The sequence below is a fragment of the Euleptes europaea genome, chromosome 11, assembly GCF_029931775.1.
Source record: "Euleptes europaea isolate rEulEur1 chromosome 11, rEulEur1.hap1, whole genome shotgun sequence".
Lineage (NCBI taxonomy): Eukaryota > Metazoa > Chordata > Lepidosauria > Squamata > Sphaerodactylidae > Euleptes > Euleptes europaea.
Window position 1 is genome coordinate 59977695 of NC_079322.1, and position 19618 is coordinate 59997312.

Here is a 19618-nt window from a genome sequence, read left to right on the forward strand (position 1 = left end):
ATGAGAAATTATTTAATGAGTTTAACCTGTTACGGTAATAATTTTAGACAAATAAATGATTTTGAGAAACTCCTGAATCAACATCCAGATCATTTATTCTCGGTGAAGTATATCAAGTAATTAGCAAAAAACTAAAATAAACACCAATTTTTTTAAAAAAGTGGACCTTTGCTGTAGGATATGAAATACCAATGTAAGTATGGGATTTTGCATTTATGGTAGGATCAAGGTTTACTGTTTGCCTCATCTTTAGGGGAAATTTATGTGAGATGGTACATCAGCTTTATATAACCCCAAAATCAATTGCTAAAATATATAATGCTTGTTCAGTCTCATGTTGGTATTGTAATCAAGAATCCACAGATTTTGTCCACATGTGGTGGCATTGTCCAAGGGTGAATAGATTTTGGAGGTGCATTGCAGTTTTGATTAGAGTTGGTTTTGAAAGGGCTGTTAAGAATTCTCCAGCATGTATGTTATGAAATTGTTTCTGGAATTCCAAAGAAAGCACAACCAGTTCTGATCACTGTCGCGTGCTTAGTCTTTGCATGGCACTTGAAATCAAAAGAGTCTCTTGAAATCAATTAGTGGTTAGCCAAAGAAAAATAAGTTTATGTAATGAGAAAGCTTACAGACCTTCAAAGAAATGAGAACATTTATGAGATCCAGTCAGTGTGGGCTAGTATAATAAATTGTATTCAGTTGAAATTTGTAGAAAGGACATTTTTGTTAATTGTACATTTTCTTCTTTTTTTCTTTTTGTGTTATTTGTATGTAAAAGTAGATGATATTAATACAATTATTTCTTTATAAAATTGTTTTTTTTACAAGGGATTTTTAATGGAAAACTGTTTATTTAAATCTGTTGACAGTCATAAGTTTTTGATGCTGAAAGTGATTGTGGTGGACTTGTGTGTGTGTGTAAAGTGCCTTCAAGTCACATCCGACTTATGGCAACCCCTTTTGGGCTTTTCATGGCAAGAGACTAACAGAGGTGGTTTGCCAGTGCCTTCCTCTGCACAGCAACCCTGGCATTCCTTGGTGCAAAAATGCTTTGTTTATTATAATGGAAGCATTTTAGATTAAACATTTTTACATTACCTTATGTAATAATGAAACTTCAATCAACATCTACATTGCACACTTGAGATACCAGTATGCATTGCTCTTATTACTGCATATCTAAAACAGAAAACTTGCACCATATACCCTTATCTAGAGAGTTAGCTTGTAATTTCCAATTCCAAGATGTTTATACAGGGTCTATGCTTACCACACAAGAACTGGGTCTTCTAATCAACTGGGAGAAACTGAAATTAAATATATGGGAGCAGTGTTGGTTTCCATCAATCTGTTTTTCACATAAATGTGTTGAAATTAAAAATTGTGCACTACACATTTATTTCCCTTGTCAATGTATTACGCAGGAATATAATGCAAGTAGTTATGGACAATGCTACCACCCTGTATTATCTCAACCAGTATGTGTGTAGGTGTCAGCCCTTGACCAAGCCCGAACCAATAACCACGGCAAGAGACACGCTGGTCCAAGGAAGATGGTTTACTGGCAGCATAGGTAAACAGAGCATACAGGAACTAAGACAGTAATGGAGGGCACTGGGATACACTTGACTATATAAAAGCATAGAAAAAAGCATTCAGCAGCCCAGGACAGGCTAAAGAGATTACATTTTCAAAACAGTCTAGAGATGCCTCCGTTCCCACGGAGTACTGTCTACTTCAAAGAGTCCAAATATGCAAAACAATCCTTGGGAGCAAGTTGGTGGAAAAGCGAAACTGAGAGACAGGCCTGAAATTCTGCTCCCCTTAGGGCCCCCTCCCAGTCAGTGAGGGGGATGGCTTATCGGGGTAGGGGGTTTGGAAGGCGTGCATCAAGTCCAGGGCAGAGACATCTCGTGCCTTCACCCATTCATCATAGGCAGGGGGGAAGTGTTTTCAACGAACCAGATACTGTAGAGACCCATGACGTATACGAGAGTCTAAAATCTTAGACACTTCGAAATGTTCCTCCCCCCCCCCCCACCATCACAGGCTGCTCAGGGGGCAGTTCCGGGTGCCAATCTGAGGAGGCAACATGAGGTTTGAGGAGACTAACATGGAAAACAGGGTGGATACGCCTCAGGGTTTTCGGAAGTCAGTTCTACAGTGACGGGGTTAATTATCCGGGCGATGGGATATGGCCCCACGTACTTGGCACTGAGTTTATGGCAAGGTCGGGTGGACCGCAGATTTTTGGTGGAAAGGTACACTAAGTCGCCCACTTGAAAATCTTTACTGGGAGAACGATGTTTATCTGCTTGAGCTTTGTATTTGCGTTTGGCCCTGTCTAGATTTTTGACTAGCCAGGGCCAGGTGTTGTGGATGGCTTGCGTCCAGGCATCCACCTCGATACTCCCCTCCACCCCCATCATATCCACATGAGCAATGGGGCCAAAATCCTGACCGTATACTACATAGAATGGACTAAACCCAGTAGACTGATGCACAGCATTATTGTAAGCATATTCTGCAAAAGGCAACAATTCAACCCAATCATTCTGATGGTAATTGACATAACAACGTAAATAACACTCCAGGACAGCATTAACACGTTCAGTTTGCCCATCCATTTGGGGGTGATAAGCGCTAGATAAACCCTGCTCCACCCCCACCAACTTCAGAAATGCCTTCCAAAATTTAGCCACGTAGGTACTTCCGCGGTCGCAAATTATCTTACGCGGAAAGGAATGCAGACGGACAACATGTGACAGGAAAAGGCGGGCCAACCTGGGGGCAGACGGAATACCTGCACATGGAACTAAATGTACTTGCTTGGAAAATAAATCAGTGATAACCCAAAGTACAGTTTTTCCTTCACTCAGAGGGAGATCAGTCATGAAATCCATGGCAATTACTTCCCAGGGTCTGCTGGGAATTTCTAGTGGCTGTAGAAGTCCCGGAGGCTTACCCTGGGATCGTTTGACAGTGGCACAAATGGGAGAGCTGCGAATAAAGGAATCCACATCAGTACGCATGCCCACCCACCAAAATTGCCTGCGTAACAAGTGAAGGGTCTTTAGGAAACCGAAATGTCCCGCCGTTTTAGCTCCATGAGCTAATTGCAGGACTTCTCTTCTAAGCACTTTAGGCACGTACAGTTTTGAGTCCTTGTACAAACATCCACTCCGTTCAAGCAAGCCTTGGGGTAGAGTTTGAACGAAGCATTCGGCCAGGCATTGAGTATGAAGGGAGTCCAGGAAAGAATTGGACAGGATCACTCCCCCCCTACAGGAGAGGAGGGATCTGGAGCCGCTGGAGGTGGAGATGGAGGTGGGGGACTGCGGGTGCTGTGGAGTCGGCGCAGGCTGATTTGGGGAGGGAGTTGGTTCTCCTGAGCCCGATGCTCTGCTGTCCATTGCTTGGGTCTGGGGTTGGAGCAGAGTTTGGGATCGAGTTTTTACCGCCAGGATGGGCAGAGCCACTTTGTGCGCCGGTGTGAACAAAGAGTCCGTGGGATGGTCAATCTTCACAGGATATTGAGGCAACCTGGAAAGAGCGTCAGCAAGCACGTTCTGTTTCCCAGGTACATGTTTAAGTATAAAACGGAATTGGGCAAAGAAGTCAGCCCAACGCTGTTGTTTCGCGGACAGTTTGTGGGTCCCCGTGAGGGCCTCTAGATTTTTGTGATCGGTCCAGACCTCAAAGGGGACCCCGGACCCCTCCAAGAACTGCCGCCATAGGGTGAGGGCATGATGAACGGCCGCTGCTTCCTTCTCCCAAATCGGCCAATTCAATTGAGCGTGCGCAAACTTCTTGGAAAAGTAAGCACAGGGGTGGAGAAGTCCGTCAGCCCCCCTCTGGAGAAGAACCCCCCCCCCATGGCCACATCGGATGCATCCACTTGTACAACAAACATTTGGTTTGGGTTGGGGTGCTTTTCACTGGAAGTGAAAAGTTGTTTGAGAGCTGTGAAAGCGGTTTGACATTGGTTAGTCCAAAGTACTTTGGCGGTGGGTAACGTAGCTGAGGCTCCTTTGCCTTTAGTTTTAAGGAGGTCGGTGATAGGCAGTGCCACTTGAGCAAAGTTGGGAATGAAACCATGGTAGAAATTGGCAAAGCCTAGAAACTGCTGCACTTGCTTACAGGTGGAGGGAGGTGTCCAGTCAAGAACCGCTTGCACCTTAGCAGGGTCCATGCTGAGGCCCCGATGTGAAATGATGTACCCCAAAAACGTTAGTTGTTCTTGGTGGAACTCGCATTTAGACAACTTAGCATAGAGTTGATGATCCCGGAGACGTTGCAACACTTCTCTAACTAGAGTAACGTGTTCTTCCATGGATTTAGAATAAGGATGTCATCAAGATAAACTACCACGCCACGATATAATAAGTCATGGAGGATCTCATTAATGAGCTGCATGAAGACCCCCGGGGCCCCTTTCAACCCGAAAGGCATCACAAGAAATTCATACATGCCAAAGCAGCTGTGAGGGGTTCATCCCCATCACGAATCCGAACTCGGTAATAAGCTTCGACCAAGTCCAATTTGGTGAAAATACGCCCCTCCTGTAGTTGTCCTAAGATGTCCGAAATCAATGGAATGGGATAGGCATTAGTCTGGGTAACTGCATTGAGCTTTCGGAAGTCTATACACAAACGCAAATCACCTTCTTTCTTACAGACAAAGAAAGCGGGGGCTGAATTAGGGGCGGCTGACGGCCGAATCAATCCCCGAGCAAGATTTTTATCCAAAAAGTCTCGCAACATAGCGCGCTCGGAGACGCTCATAGGGTAAATCTTGCTTTTGGACAGTGTGCAGTCTTTTACAACTTCAATGGCACAGTGCATGGCACGATGGGGGGGGTCAGGCATTGCATTCTTTCATGTCAAAAACATCTGCAAAGTCTCGATATACTTCAGGTAAAGGTGTTGGCACTACTGCATCAGAGGTTAAGGCAGGCGTGGGTGGAGGTACAACTGCGAGTTCACGTCGGTGTTGTTCACATTTAGGAGTCTATGAGAGCTTTGACACGTATTTGGGGGCCCTTCTTGTAATTTTGTAGCACTATGTCCACATAAACAGTGTTTTCCACTTCACTCACCTTGACAGGAGCCTTGGGTTTTGCAGGAGATTCTGCAGGGGTCTGTGGGGACGCTCCACTCACCACAGACCATGCCCGTTTTTTGACAGATCGAGAGGGGTTTCCAGATTAAGGGCTGGGGAATTCCATTGATTATCCTCGTCGGAAGAAGGAGAGTTGTCCCCCACTGGGGCACTTGTAATCCGGGACCCTACGGGGTCGATTGGTACGGGGAGGTTAGACGATTCTTCGACGAGGGTGTGGGTCATCCCGGGGTGTGGGTCATCCCGGCGCTGCGCTGCGGGCGGCTGCGGTGCCTCTGCGTTGAGGTCGTCCTCGAGCTCGAGGTGGCATGCTTGGGCGAGTGGTATCTGGGTGTTGAGGGCAAGTCGCTGCAAAGTGACCCATTCCCCCGCAAACGAGACAAGCCCCTCTCTGGAAACGGGACTTGCGATCCAGAGGGAGCCGGGTGGGTCTCTGCAGGTTGGGAGTTGGAGGTTTGGTGGGTGGCTTTTGTCCGCCTTTCTCCTTAGCCCTATTTCGGACTAGCGAAACAAACCGCCGGCGGCTTTCAACTTCCTCAGCCAGCAAATTCCAGTCCTCGAAGGTGTCTGGGTCGCCTCGCATATAAGAGCAGTTTAAAATGTCTGGGTGCAAGGCTTCGCGAAAGTAGTGGATAAGGGTAGCTTCTGGCCAGTCCACTACCTTACTCGCAAGCCTTTGGAATTCATCTTCAAATTCCCGAACTGGAGAGGAGCCTTGCCTGAGTTGTAAAAGTTCCGCTTTGGCTCTTTCTCCCATGAAGGGATCTTCAAACCGCCGTCGCAAGGCGAACATAAAATTGTCGAGGGAACGAATGGAGCGGGACCGTGTATCAAACTGTAGAATCATCCAGTCAGCCGCTTTTTCCGTTAATAGAGAGGCAACGAAGCGGACGCGGCTATCTTCGGTTGGGAAGAATTGCCGTTGCTCCCTCATATAACTATCCACATGATGCAAAAAACGGGGTAAGGTCTCAACAGAGCTGTCGTAAGTAACCCTCAGTTTAGACGGTCTCCATGGCATTGGGGGCATAGGCGGGTATCCAGGGGCTGGAATTCCCGGTAAGACAGGTGCAACAGGCACTCCTCCGGGCGCTGCGAGGCCAGGAGCTGCTGGTCCTCCGACCGGTGTGACGGGTCCCCCACCAGGGGCAGCAGGGCCTCCGCCTGGACCTACAGGTCCTCCATTGGGCGCGATGGGCCCTCCGGCGGGACCTCCTCCACCAGGAGGAACCACCGGGGCAGCTGTTTGTTGTGGCAGCTGCTGCGGTATCATTGGAACGGGGGTAACGGGCGCAGTTTGAGCCCATTGTAACTGGTCATTGTCCCTGAGTACTAAGGCCAGTTGATCTTGCAAGCGTGCGACCTGCTCCATGAGATCCATATTTTGGTTACATAGGAAAAGCATCTCGTTGCCAGCACCACTAGTTCGGCGGGACTAGCTGGACCGCAAACCAGTGGCCCAAGAGGATTCTTCTGTATATAAGTCCTCCTCGTCGGAAATATCAGATCTCTCGGGCAAAGTCCCCGCCAATCTGCGGGTTCTTTGAACGCTACGAGACGGGACGAAAGACGGGAAGAACGAAGGTAACTCATAGTACTTGGGCTGTCGGGGACGCATGCCACTCCATGCCCTTTCATGGGCCAAGCGTTCCCTCTCCTCCTGCTCCACCCGAGCCTTTGCTGTGGCTTCAGCCGCCGCTTTAGCTTCAGCTTGGCAGAGCTTGGGGGTGGTGTGATCGGGGTCACCATGTCAGCAGGACGGATTGGGAGCGCGTCCAAGGCTGACTGCGTTTCACGAGCAATAAGTTGGTCCAACAATCCAGTCAGTAGTTGTAAATCCTCAGCCACCGCTTGGGCATCATCCACCAACCAGTCGAGGGTCTGGAGGTCTTGGCAGGTGTCGGCAGCTTCAGACATCCAGGGGACCGTTGCGACTAGAGAACGCCATTGAGTCTGAACAAGCCCATTTAAGCGACTAACTTCCGTGTTAGTTCGAAATAGTTAGGCTATAACATCCCGTACGAGGTTGGGGTCATCGGGCGGCGTTCTCAACGGAAGGGACCACGGATGGAAGCCTTCCAGGGCTCCTAGCAGGAATCCACTACCCGGGGATCAGGTCCACTGGGCCAGGGGCGAACCACACGGGGCTCCAGCCACAGAGAACTCACTTGGAGAGCACTGCTCTTGCTCCCATCTGAGTGGCAGGCGAACCCTCCGGGGCTCCAGCCTGACAGGTAAAAGAAGAAGTGATGATTACTGTCTTAATGTCAGTCCTTGACCAAGCCCGAACCAATAACCACGGCAAGAGACACGCTGGTCCAAGGAAGATGGTTTACTGGCAGCATAGGTAAACAGAGCATACAGGAACTAAGACAGTAATGGAGGGCACTGGGATACACTTGACTATATAAAAGCATAGAAAAAAGCATTCAGCATTCAGTAGCCCAGGACAGGCTAAAGAGATTACATTTTCAAAACAGTCTAGAGATGCCTCCGTTCCCACGGAGTACCGTCTACTTCAAAGAGTCCAAATATGCAAAACAATCCTTGGGAGCAAGTTGGTGGAAAAGCGAAACTGAGAGACAGGCCTGACAGTAGGTGGGAAACTATATCCCTTCAATGATGGAAAGTAGCAGTGTAGATACCGGACTGTTTTATTCAGTATAACAATTGAAGCCATTCATATCATAGGGGCAAAGAATGTATTAGCCGACCACTTAGCAGGATACATATAGGCCATTTATGCTTGGTAATTAGCAGAGCGTTCCAGGCTGAAGTGCCCATTTTTTTTGGAGTTTTTCCACACTTTTCCACACTTTGCATTTCTTAAGAGCCCCTTTAACGCGATCTTTTGTGTTTGCTCCGCCCCTCCCACCGAAGAATCCCCTCAACGAACCATGCAAAATGACAGCTGCCCGTTAGCTATGCAAATGACGGTTGGCTAATGGAAGGAACGAAGGAGCAGGCAAGTGGGGGGGTGAAATTTCTCCTTTTGCAGCGGGACCGTGAATAAGCATTGTAAAGGTCACATTTTTAAAAAGAACTTTTGAGTGAGCAGACCTTGCATAAAGGGCCATAGGGTACTTTTTCAACATTATCTCATTCCAGTTTACAAACAATGAGGCTACCCATCTCTACATCTATTTGCTGTGAACTTCAATTAAAACATATGTTTTGTTCTGGGGCGGGGGAAGGCTTGGTAACCCCAAATCATTAGCAGATGCTTTCCAGATCAGTTGTTCAAGGGAAATATTTTATTGGTATTGGGGGAAATGCATGATATGAGTATCTTGAGTCCTGTGCACGATAGCAAGGGATTAATCCAGGTGTATCTCTATATGCCTTTATTGGGGAAGACAACCCTTGTTCCCTTTTTTTTAAATCAGAAGCCCTGCTGGGCAAAAGTGGCACCTGGCCCTTCCCACTTTCTATAAACACTTAGTGGGCACCAAGAAAGGAGCTGGTGGGTATCATGACAACCCCAGGCACCATGTTGGGGGACCCCTGGTTTATAAGATCCCCAGGCAGGTTGTAATACTAAATGTAACACACACTGGACTCAGGAAAAAAACACAAAAAAGTTTATTTAACTGGTAAGAGTGACTGGTTCTTTACAACTCAATATCTTTGATAGTTCAGACTTGTAAACACCAAATAAATAGACTACTGACTTTTAACTGTTTTTGAGAGGAACAGCACCCAAACCTAACCAGGATACCTCCAAATTTCTCTCCCTCTCTTTTCCCCACTTGGTCAGCCTTAAACTATTCTTTTTCTCCTAACATTACAATATTCCTCCTCCCCATTTAAAGACGATTGGCTGTAGCCAGGGAAGGCTGTAGCCAGGGAAGGTCCCCTTGACCATCATCACCTCTGGGGTGGAGGGTTCAGGATCCAAACAGAAGGCAGGGCTATATCTCAGGGTGAACAGGCATGGCCAAACAAGAGACTGAAGCAGACAAGAGAGGGGTGTTAAGAACTCAGTTTTGATCAGTTGATAATCACTGCCACCAAAGGCAAAAACCTCAGCTGTCTAATGTATCTTGCTATGTAATGCACAACAATGCCTGTTAAATCTATCTTGACTTTCTTTAAACAGATTTGTGTATAGTAGGCAATTTCATATGTCCCGCAATACTATCAGAATTTTATAGTGCCGCCCATTGATTTGCTGCTATCTTTAAAGTCTTCCACAAAAGCCAAAGAAGGTTAGAAACACAGGAATAAAAACGAGACCGTGAACAGCTCCAAAAAAAATAACCAAGAACATAATCTTAAAAAATGTTCTGAAAATGTAAGTGGGTGCCATGGAGAGCACCAACACTCCCACAATGGTGGAAACGGCTCCCTGGACAACGGGGTACCCAAGGTGGTACAGAGCATCCACTGCCTTCTCATTCATGCTGGGTTTCTTACTGGAAACAAACGCATAAGAAATATGAGCAGAGAAATCCACCGAAAACCCTATGCAAATAATGAGGTTGATCATGGATATGGAGTCAAGATGGACATTCCAAAAGGCCATGAAGCCAGTCACACCGACAATAACAGAGGCAACGGCAAATGTTACCCACAACGAGCACAAAGGATTGGGAATGAGCAGCAAGGAAATTATTAACATGGCTCCAGCAGCAATCAGAACGTTTTGAATGGTATTCTGAGCTATCACAAGGTACTGATCAAAGTATATAAAAGCAGGATGATAGACTATTAGTGGTAAGTGGCATTCTGCTGCAAGGCCTCTCAGTTGACTTACAAGAGTTCGCTCATCAATTGCAGTAATGACTTTGACTGTCTGTATGAAAAAACGGGAAGCTGATATTTCCAGGTTAGTAAAATTAACATCCCACTGAGCCTCTGTATTCATTTGGAACAGGTTAGGTAAATTACTAATGAAAGAACTACGATCACCTATATCTAGAGACATTTGGTTAGCAATTGATACATACATTCTCAACCATGACTCTGATAAATACTTATTAATATAAGTTGAATTTTCTATCGACTCCATGCAGTTCTCAAGATCTGCATAAACACTTGAATTCCAATATGGTATGCTTTCAGCAACAATGACCATCACCCTTGGACCATACTCTTTAAAATACTCCTCATACCAGTTATAATACTGAACAACGTAAGAATTATCATTTGCTAGATTCCGAAGATCTATACCTTCCTTAACCTGAGTGCACCCATAAATACTACTCCCTAAGTAGCCAAGATACAGGACTACCACAAACACCTTAGTACAGCGATGCATAAGAAAAGGACCAAAATAATTTCTAAAGAATCCATTCATAGGATGCTCAAACTCGGCCCCAGTGGATTCATCATAAGATCCTCCCACACAGCACATGTTGTAAACAGAACCACGAGACTCGTCAGTTTCAACTGGCACTTTCATGAATGTGAGCCAATGTCTGTTGCTTTCTTCTCTTCTGCCGTTTAGAGCAATGATTGCTCCAAAGAAGGTCAAATTGTATATGTAGCAGAAGATGAAGGCCGTTCCTGTATAGATGCAAAAAGACTGGATCGATGGGAAGGCTGTCGCAGTGCCAATGTAGAAGGCTAAAACGTCAGTAAGAGTTGTGATGGTAACAGACACAGCCGCCTCTGCATAGGTGTCAGCCATCCGATCCTGGACTGTGTCCTTGACCTTAGTCTTTTGCCAGCAGGACACCATGATGAACATGTCATCAACACCAACCCCTGAAGAAAGAAAAAGATCTTATCAGTTTCCACATACTGTATGAGAAGAGAAATTTATGTGAGAGGAACGTGCCCTGTAATCTTATATTGCTGACCTAGTGCCAATTTTGGTGAGTGCCGAGAGTAGGCTACCTAACTAACTGTACCCCACTCTACTATGCATGACCACCCCTACTCCCTCCCATTAGGAAAGCATGAGCATGCAACAGAAGACACGGAAGGCAGTAGCTGGATGGAAATGGCCACAACTTTATTGGTTACAGTACAAGGCATTGGCATGGCTTAGGGGCATGATCTGTGGACATTAGCCAGCCCGCTTGCTGGTCGATATGTTTTAACGCCCAGCCCACCTGCAGGGACCAACTGAGATGGCAGCATCTGAGCTAGGCATGACCCAAACAGGCCTCCCCCCAAATCCCTTATTGGGATCCTCAATGTGGGAAAAAGGAGGCACCCAGGCCAGCTTTCCCCTCAAACAGGATCTGGCTCCATGCCATACCGCCAAAGCTGTAACAAATAAAACTTCCAACAAAACCACACAAAGAGGGAGGGTGGGTGGAACAACCTGAAGCAGACTGAGGAATGGAGCCAGATGAGGCCCCTTTTATGCTGGGGAGCCAGACCTTAGTGGAAACACCCTGGTCCGGCTTCTCAGCAAGGCCCGTCCCTTGCAGCCCCAGGCCCTGATTGGCCTGTTTGAATCAGGGGCCAGGCAGGTAAACACAGAAAAAAGTAAGCTCATCAGCAGAATGAGATGAAGAAATTGAAGTCAAAGTCTGATTTATGATCCATATTCATGTTTGGAGGAGAAGAAACATTAAGAAGCTACGTAGCAAGGCAAAACTCGAATATGCTTATAGGGTTAAGGAGGTAGATGTATGTTGAGTGTGTACGCATGCGCTAAATCAAGACGGACGCTTTACTCCGAACTCTCCTTTGAACTAAAGAATTTATAGCTCAAAAAGAATGTAAAAAAGGGAGTCCTAGCATATACAACGAGATAAGAGGAGAGAAAATCTAAGAGAAGCAGAGGAGATAAAAGTTTGAAATTTCAACACCAGTAAGACTGATTTATAGCTCTCCTGGGGGAACGCCATGAGGCCGAAAAAAGCTTACTCATTAACTCCCCTAATCAGCTTCTAAAGATGGCTAAGAATATTAAGGAATTATCAGAACAAATATCTGCTCTTCAAAACACAGTGATAGCATTTCAAAATAAAATGAGCGAAGAAATTAAGTCTATAAAAGATGAGGTCACTAAAGTGGGAAAAGAGTTGGTAGGGATTAAGCAAATAGCTACTTCCGCAAAAGAACTGGCAACAGAAAATGTGCAGAAGATTGATCATTTAAACCGGCAAATTACTGAACTCTCCGACCGCAACAGAAGGGCTAATTTAATTTTGGCAGGGTTTCTAACAAGAATTTAGAAGGGACTCTTAAGGAATGGCTTGCAGATAATGGAAGGAGGTAAATGTATGTTAATGTTCTCTAATGCCTGATCAGACATAAACATCCAAAGGCATAGTGTTGCATACAGTACCGGAAACAGGGTTTTTACTTACCAAGTATAAGAAACGATGCATTTGCGACTGTAATGACAAACGGGACCCCACAGAAGAGCAACAGTCCAAAGCTGCTGAGAACAGCCAAGCCTGACGACAACACGCCAAATGCTGCAGGCCACACTTTTGTTCGTACACAGTCTAGTCTGCATTAGAAGATTAGAAAGTCTTTTTGAACAAAGCTAGAGTAAGGTTGTTGAAGTTGAAAGGCACTCTCCACCACCACAAGACATGGAAGTTTCATTAATCTTACTGATGGAGCCCCACATTTGAGTAAAGTAAGGCCATTGGAAGCTCCACGGGCTGCTTGTGTCTCGCTGCCTGGCTGCAATGTTGGCCAGTCCAGGGAGTGAAGTCCCACCAGATGAGCACCAAACCTGCCACTTTAGTTAGGACCTTACCAGACTGTTCAGACCAGGTCTACTTAAATAAGGCCCCACTCCCTGGTACAGTAGGAAGCAGACAGAAACAGGACTCTCTCAGGCCATATTTGGGATGGTCCCCAAAACATTTTTGCTCGGCCCTGAAGCAACCAGCTAATCCCAAACTACAATCTACACATTAAATATCCAAATAAATCCACACCAAATGTCGTGACATGTCCTATTTGTTTGTTGTCCATTAAAGGCAACTCTTTCTTGGACTGGATTACTCATTTAGCTATCACCAAGGCTTGTAAAGATCCAGAGAGAAGGAACATACCCCAATATTGCAGTACGTGGATGAAGATCCAGTGAATATTCTAGTGTAATATTAATTTGTCTATTAACTTCCAACCAAAGTGTCCTGATAATCAGGCACATCCATAATAAGTGTGTCAAATTTACTCCTGGCTGCTTATAGATAGATAATTTATTTGCGGCCCTTAGCCAAATAAAACAAGATAAAACAGGAAACTGGCTACTTATACCACCAACATGTATCCAACTGCAATAGCCCTAAATTGAGGAACCAATCAGGGATCCAAAAATTGTGAAGAATAATCTTATTCCTATTAAATGTAATGTAATATCTAAAGAAATTTAACATTATGCAGAACTTCTTGCCATATTGTTTTCTGAATTTTCTTACTGTTCTATATTGTAATTCAGGCTTGAGAGGGAAAGATCATATTCTAATTGTAAATCTCTACAAAGTTTATTAATTTAATAGTTTAACAGCTGTGTTAATGAAATGATACCAGATTTGGCCCATGTGAGCCATATGAAAGATCTGCCTTTGATTTTGACATTATGGTTGTTCCACAGTGTCAATTGTATGTGCGTACAATTAAGCATATTCTTTGCTCTTCAACTAGTATTTAAACCAATTTCTATTGCATATTTCATTGATTTTAAGAGAGATATACCTGTGAGATTTTTTGCAATTTTAGTTTACTAATGAGAACAACACAAAATCATACGATTACTAGAAAATTTAACCTCCCCCGCCCCAGAAAATAAAAAATTACCTTGCGCATGAATTAATTGAAAAGAATATTGTTAAAAAATATGCGATGGAAAACAGAGGGACCACTTCCTTGCTATTTTTTTCAAACTCTTCCTGTCTGGAGATGGAGGTATAATAGGCCACCTGCCACGAGGGACAAAAGAAGAAGCACTTGTTAGTTTTTTTTTGTCTCTTAACAAAAGTTCTCAAAGAGAGAGTACCAGTAATCATAAAGTTCGCAAATATCAGTTCTTTCATACTTTTTTCCAAATCAAGTTAAGAAATAACTGTTAATAATCTTCAAGTTTCTGACTAATCTGACCTTGAACCCTCAACCATCAAGCTACAAAAGCACTCAGTCCTTGGGACAAGCTATATTATATGTGGAAGTCCAGATACATTATTTGGCAGCTGTATTTGAGGACCAGACAAAATGTCTGGAGTTCCCGTCTTATAGTGTAGCCCTCAGAACCAGGCTGAAATGGATCCAGAAAAAGAATTCTATTCTAGAGATCTACGTTTTCCATAAATTTAGAAATCATGGCAAAACAGTATCTCCCCTCCCAGAAGAAGAAGAAGAGTTCGGTTTTTTTCTCTACCACTTAAGGAAGAATCAAACAGGCTTACAATCAACTTCCCTTTCCCTCCCCACAACAGACACCCTGTGAGGTAGGTGAGGCAGAGAGAGCTGTGACTAGCCCAAGGTCACCCAGCTGGCTTCACGTGTAGGAGTGGGGAAACTGACCAGGTTCACCAGATTAGCATCTGCCGCTCATGTGGAGGAATGGGGACTCAAACTCTGTTCTCCAAATTAGAGTCCACCACTCCAAACCACTGCTCTTAACCACTACACCACACTGGCTTTCAAAAGACACGTTGGAAGACATTTATAGAATACATCATTTTTTCTAAAGCCTAAACTTATTTAACAACATAAAATGCATAATTTATAACTTAGACCACAATCCATGGAGCCTAAAAAAGCATTAAAAAATAAGAATGATAAAAATGGGGAAAATATCCCATTGAAACCAACAAAGCTGCACTACAAAAATGGTGGTGCATCCCTGCCGCCGCTCAAGGGGGTGCTCCTGGGGCGAAAGGGCTGTAGAAGCTGCCTAAAAGCAGCTCCATCCCTGGGAATGCTCCACACACACACTAGCGCAGGCTTTCCTTGCTGGGAAACCCCTGCCGGAGTGGCTGCGCTGGCAGCAGGGGTCAGCGGTGCCTGGACGCCAGCGTGTTTGCACCCATACTGGCATAGGTGCCACCTTATTCCGTGATAAGGTGGCACCTATGCTGGCGCTGGGTCACACTGGCTCCAAAGGAGCTTGCCCCCCCTTCAGGAATGGGCTGTTAGAAGAAAAATGTGCGCAATCTGGCATATTTATGAAATTTAAAAGTATAAATGCCACCGCTTTTTACAAGCAGAATTTTGAGTATACCTGATACTAAAGGGAAAGACAGCACTACGTCTTCAGAGCTATTACGCACAAAATGAAGGAACAGTTATCATAGGGAAGACACTCTAACTTGATGGATTTGTATTTTAAATTAATGCACAATTGTGAACTGTGGACTATTTTATCAAGTATTCTGAGAATGGCAATGCCTTAAATAAAAAAATCTGTTCTGTTCAGGGAAGACACTTTCAAAATTAATTTTTTAACACATGGGGACCTGTTACTAAAGTAAATGAGAGAGGCAAAAACCATTTCTGGCACCATATTTATTTATTTATTTATTTTCTGCACAGAATTGTGCAGATAGGTGCTAAGCCCCCCACCCCAACAATCTCCCTCCATATCATATAGCAGCTAGGATACAGCTCTGGACAAAATAATGGAACAAAATGTAATATGTTCCCAAAATAAAGCCCACAATACTGAAAAATATATGACATGATATCCCACAATTTGGTAGTAGGTGTGTTTTGCCTTATCTGATTATATTATTACAACACACTTGTCCAAAGGAGAAAGGATGAGGATGTCTCACAAATAACATTTAACCCAAGGGCCATGTATTGATGAGTGGCAAAATACTACAGCAGAATTTAGAAGTATATAAAAACAAAGATTAATCTCCAAGTCAAACTGTTTTTTTGCCATCAAGTTGCAGCTGATTTATGACAACCTCGTTAAGATTTTCAAGGCAAGGAAGGTTCAGAGGTGGTGTTTTGCTTCCAGGTCATGACACTGGGATTTCTTGGTGGTTTCCCATCCAAATACTGACCAAGGCTGACCCAGCTTAGCCTCCAAAGTCTAGAGCAGGGGTCTGCAAACTGCGGCTCCCGAGCCACATGCGGCTCTTTGGCCAGTTGAGTGCGGCTCTCCGAACTTGGTTTGGATCCCCTGCTCTCGCGCCCACTTGCGCCGGCAGCCGGGCTGCAGAGCCGGCACGCCTGAGAGAGCGAGTGCGAGAGCTTAAGTGAGCGGGCGCGCTGTCTCTCCCCCCACCCGCCGTGGAGAATGGCCAGGTCCCCCTTTCCCTTGCCCTCAATGGTTGGGAGGCTAAAGCCTCCCCTCCCCTCTAGCTGCGTGATTGCTGGACGGGCGGCTCGGCAGTTCCTGCCCCCCTGCCTATCAGCTGTTGGGCAGGGCGGGCTTCCTTTGGTAGACCTGGCCTCTGGCTGAGTCCCATTGGGAGGCCATGTCTACCCACTGGCTTTTTTGTCAGTAGACCTGGACTCCGAGGAGGGGGAAAAGTCCCCTTTCAGAGGCCAGGTCTACCCATTGGCTTCTATGGGCCTCTGCAGGCCAGGTCTACTGCCAAGAAAACCCATGGGTAGACCTGGCCTCCCAATGGGACTCGGCCGGAGGCCAGGTCTTCCAATAGGCTTTTATGGCGGTAGACCAGGCCTCCAGACGAGGACTCCGGACGGGGAGGGGGAAATGGCAGGGACTTACAATTTAATTTTTATCAATAAATAAGATCACTATTAAGTATGACATCAAGTTTTATTCAGTGTACCTATCGTTTAATTAAGACTTAAAACTTTAATTAAAGTTTATTAAGTTAATAGACCTACCTATATAGTTTAAGTTAAAGAAATTTGGCTCTCAAAAGAAATCTCAATCGTTGTGCTGTTGATATTTGGCTCTTTTGACTAATGAGTTTGCCGACCCTTAGAGCGATAGGGCTAGACTGGGGCGATCCAGGCCAGGGCACAAGTCAAGCTAGTGACAAATCAACCTCCTCTCTTGGCGGGGCACATCTGTAAGCCAGGATTTCTTGAAGATTTTTCGACAGCGCAAGATACCCTTGTCAGCCTTTGCTGGGTCCCAGGCAGGCACCATGGGGATCCAGTACAAAATCTGAATACCCCAGCACCGGGGCGGGTGGAATAGGCTATGGGCAACTGTTAGTCCACGAGGCACATCTTATGGGAGCCATCCTAAACCGGTCTATTCACACGTAAGTCCCATGTTGCTCACTGGGGTTGACTCCCCCAAAAGTGTCCTGCAGCCTCAGCCTCCAGCCTGTGAATTGGTCGCACTTACCCGCACCGAGGGGAGCTTCAAGGAGGCCAGCACGTCGGGGATGCGCTGCAGGAAGGCCCGCAGCCACCTCAAGCTGGCTTCGCGCCGCGCGGGATCGTCCTCCTGCAGGTAATAGAAGAGGCGCAGAGCTTTGGCGGCCCGGAGGGGGCGGCTCTGGATTTCCGCCGGCCCAGGGTCCACCGTGACGCCCCCCAGGAAGGCTCCCAGGAAGACGCGCGTTTGCCAGACCGGGAAGGTGATGTAGGGCAGAATGTCTTCGATCATCTTCGGTTCGTTGCCGACGGCGCTCAGCAGCGGGTTGGGGCTGCTGCAGGTGCCGTCGATGCGGGCGCACACTTGCTCGTAGGCCAGCCCGTCGACGCGGAAGCCTCGCACGGCGGCGTCCAGCGCCAGCAGCTCGCCGAAGGCGGCCCGGGTGAGGAGCGTGAGGTTGGGCTCGTGGGCGAGGACCACGAAGGCCACGAAGGCCCCCTCGGTGGCCAGCCTGGGCGCGGAGAAGCGCAGCGCGTCGTCCGTCGGGAAGCGCAGCTGCACCAGGTGCCGCTCCGCCTTGGCCGGACCCCCGCGGGGCGTGAACTGCCCCTCGATGTCGTTGGACTCCCGGCTGGGTAGCTGCGCGAAGCCGGTGCCCAGCGCGGCCGAGAGAGCCACAGGCAGCAGCAGGAAGGGCCAGGGGTGGGCGCCCACCAAGCCCCCCAGGCGTCCGAGGGTGCGGGAGAGGGGCCGCTCCACGCAGTCCGTCCGGCAGCCGCCGCCGCCGCCGCTCCCGGCGCCTTCGGGGTCCCCCTCCATCCTTCCCAGCCGGGTTGGGAGGGCCGCCCCCCCCCAGACCTGCCCTGCCCTGCCCTGCCCTGCCCCACTCGCGTTCTCCGCACGTTGGAAGGCAACGGGCGCGCCCTCGAGTCTCGCTGGAACGCCGCTGCCTGCTGGCGCCGACGGAACGACCCGCGCGCGAACTCGCCCCCCCCTGCCCGGCCAGCCCCCTGCGTCGGAAGCCCAGCCCTCTCCCCCCACGTCCAACGGCGAGTCCCAAAGCATTGCTTCCTCCCAAGAGGGGCGCTGCGAGCGCTCAGGCTACTACGCGGGGAGAAGCCCCCAGGCCCTCCAAAGAACTGGACGGCTGGACTTGGGCGTTGGCCCCTAGTTGGATCCCGAGGAGAAGTAATTTGCGCGTGTGTGTGAAGCGCCGTCGAGTCGTTTCCGACTCAAGGCGACCCTATGAATCGAAGTCCTCCAAAGTGTCCTATCCTGAACAGCCTTGTTTAGATCTTGCAAACTGAGGGCTGTGGCTTCCTTTATAGAGTCAATCCATCTCTGGTTGGGTCTTCCTCTTTTCCTGCTGCCTTCAACTTTTCTTAGCATGATTGTCTTTTCCAGCGACTCTTGGCTTCTCATAATGTGACCAAAGTAGGACAACCTCCATTTAGTCATTTTAGCTCCTAGGGTCAGTTCAGGTTTAATTTGATCTATAACCCACTGCTCTGTTTTTTTGGCAGTCCACAGTATCCATAATACTCTCCTCCAACACCACATTTCAAAGGAATCTACTTTCTTCCTATCAGCTTTCTTCAATGTCCAGTAATTTAGCCACCCAATGACCTCTCAAAATCTGACTTGCTAACTGGCTACTTATGGCAGAATGTGTACTTGTACTCAGATTAATACTGGCTGTAATTCCAGCATGAGCACCCACCCCATGGGGCAGAGTGGCAACCTCACCCACCTGACATGGCTCCAATTTTCTTCATGCTTTTTAAGAAAAGTGGTTTGCTACAGTTGTGGCCCCGATGATTCAGGTTTTACAGATTAGGTTCTTACCCCCTTCGCATTGCTTATTCAGCATGCAGTACACATTGGGAGGGGCTGAGGGCATGGTCTAAGAGGAACACAAGCATGCTCTTGCAAAGGGGAGGGAAAGGTTCTGGCGGTTGTGCGCTTCCCCACGTCACTGCTGGCATCTGAAAAGCCATGCTGCCTGCATAAGGGAGTGGGTGGGCAGGAAGGCAATGGTTTCTGAGGCTACTGGACGGGGGCAGAGGGTGCCGAAAGTAGATGGGGCATGGGGCGCTCTGGTCAAAATTATGTCTACCTTCTGCAGCAGTCATTCAGCAAGAGCAGTTTGGATTAATCAGCGACGAGTTTACACTTCTGAAATCAGACGGAGTCATATTAATGATACAGCATACAATCATCCTTCTCAGTCTCTAAAAAATTCTGGGAGTTTCACTCTTTACATTTCTGACCCATATGAAGTGAGGGACTTGTTTGCTGAGCTGGATGATTATACTGATA

The 19618-nt window shown here is 47.0% G+C and overlaps 1 protein-coding gene across 1 annotated transcript; it reads right to left on the bottom strand.

The window, feature by feature from the left end:
- Positions 1-3274: 3274 nt before the first annotated feature.
- Positions 3275-18118, bottom strand: LOC130484214 (patched domain-containing protein 3-like). The gene is made up of 5 exons (XM_056857115.1): positions 17327-18118; positions 13846-13967; positions 12396-12541; positions 9312-10833; positions 3275-3350 (listed from the first exon to the last, which is right to left on the bottom strand). The coding sequence occupies exons 1-5, from the start codon at positions 18116-18118 to the stop codon at positions 3275-3277; spliced, it is 2658 nt and encodes an 885-aa protein (XP_056713093.1).
- Between the last annotated feature and the right edge of the window lie 1500 nt (positions 18119-19618).

Excerpts from the sequence above, each read along its gene's own strand:
- LOC130484214 (XM_056857115.1), bottom strand. The coding sequence starts at position 18,118 with ATGGAGGGGGACCCCGAAGGCGCCGGGAGCGGCGGCGGCGGCGGCTGC. Across the intron at positions 10,834-12,395 it reads TGCATCGTTTCTTATACTTG|GGGTTGGTGTTGATGACATG; the intron begins GTAAGTAAAAAC and ends TTCTTTCTTCAG. Across the intron at positions 3,351-9,311 it reads TTCTTTGGCTTTTGTGGAAG|CAGCACCCGCAGTCCCCCAC; the intron begins ACTTTAAAGATA and ends GCGCCGACTCCA.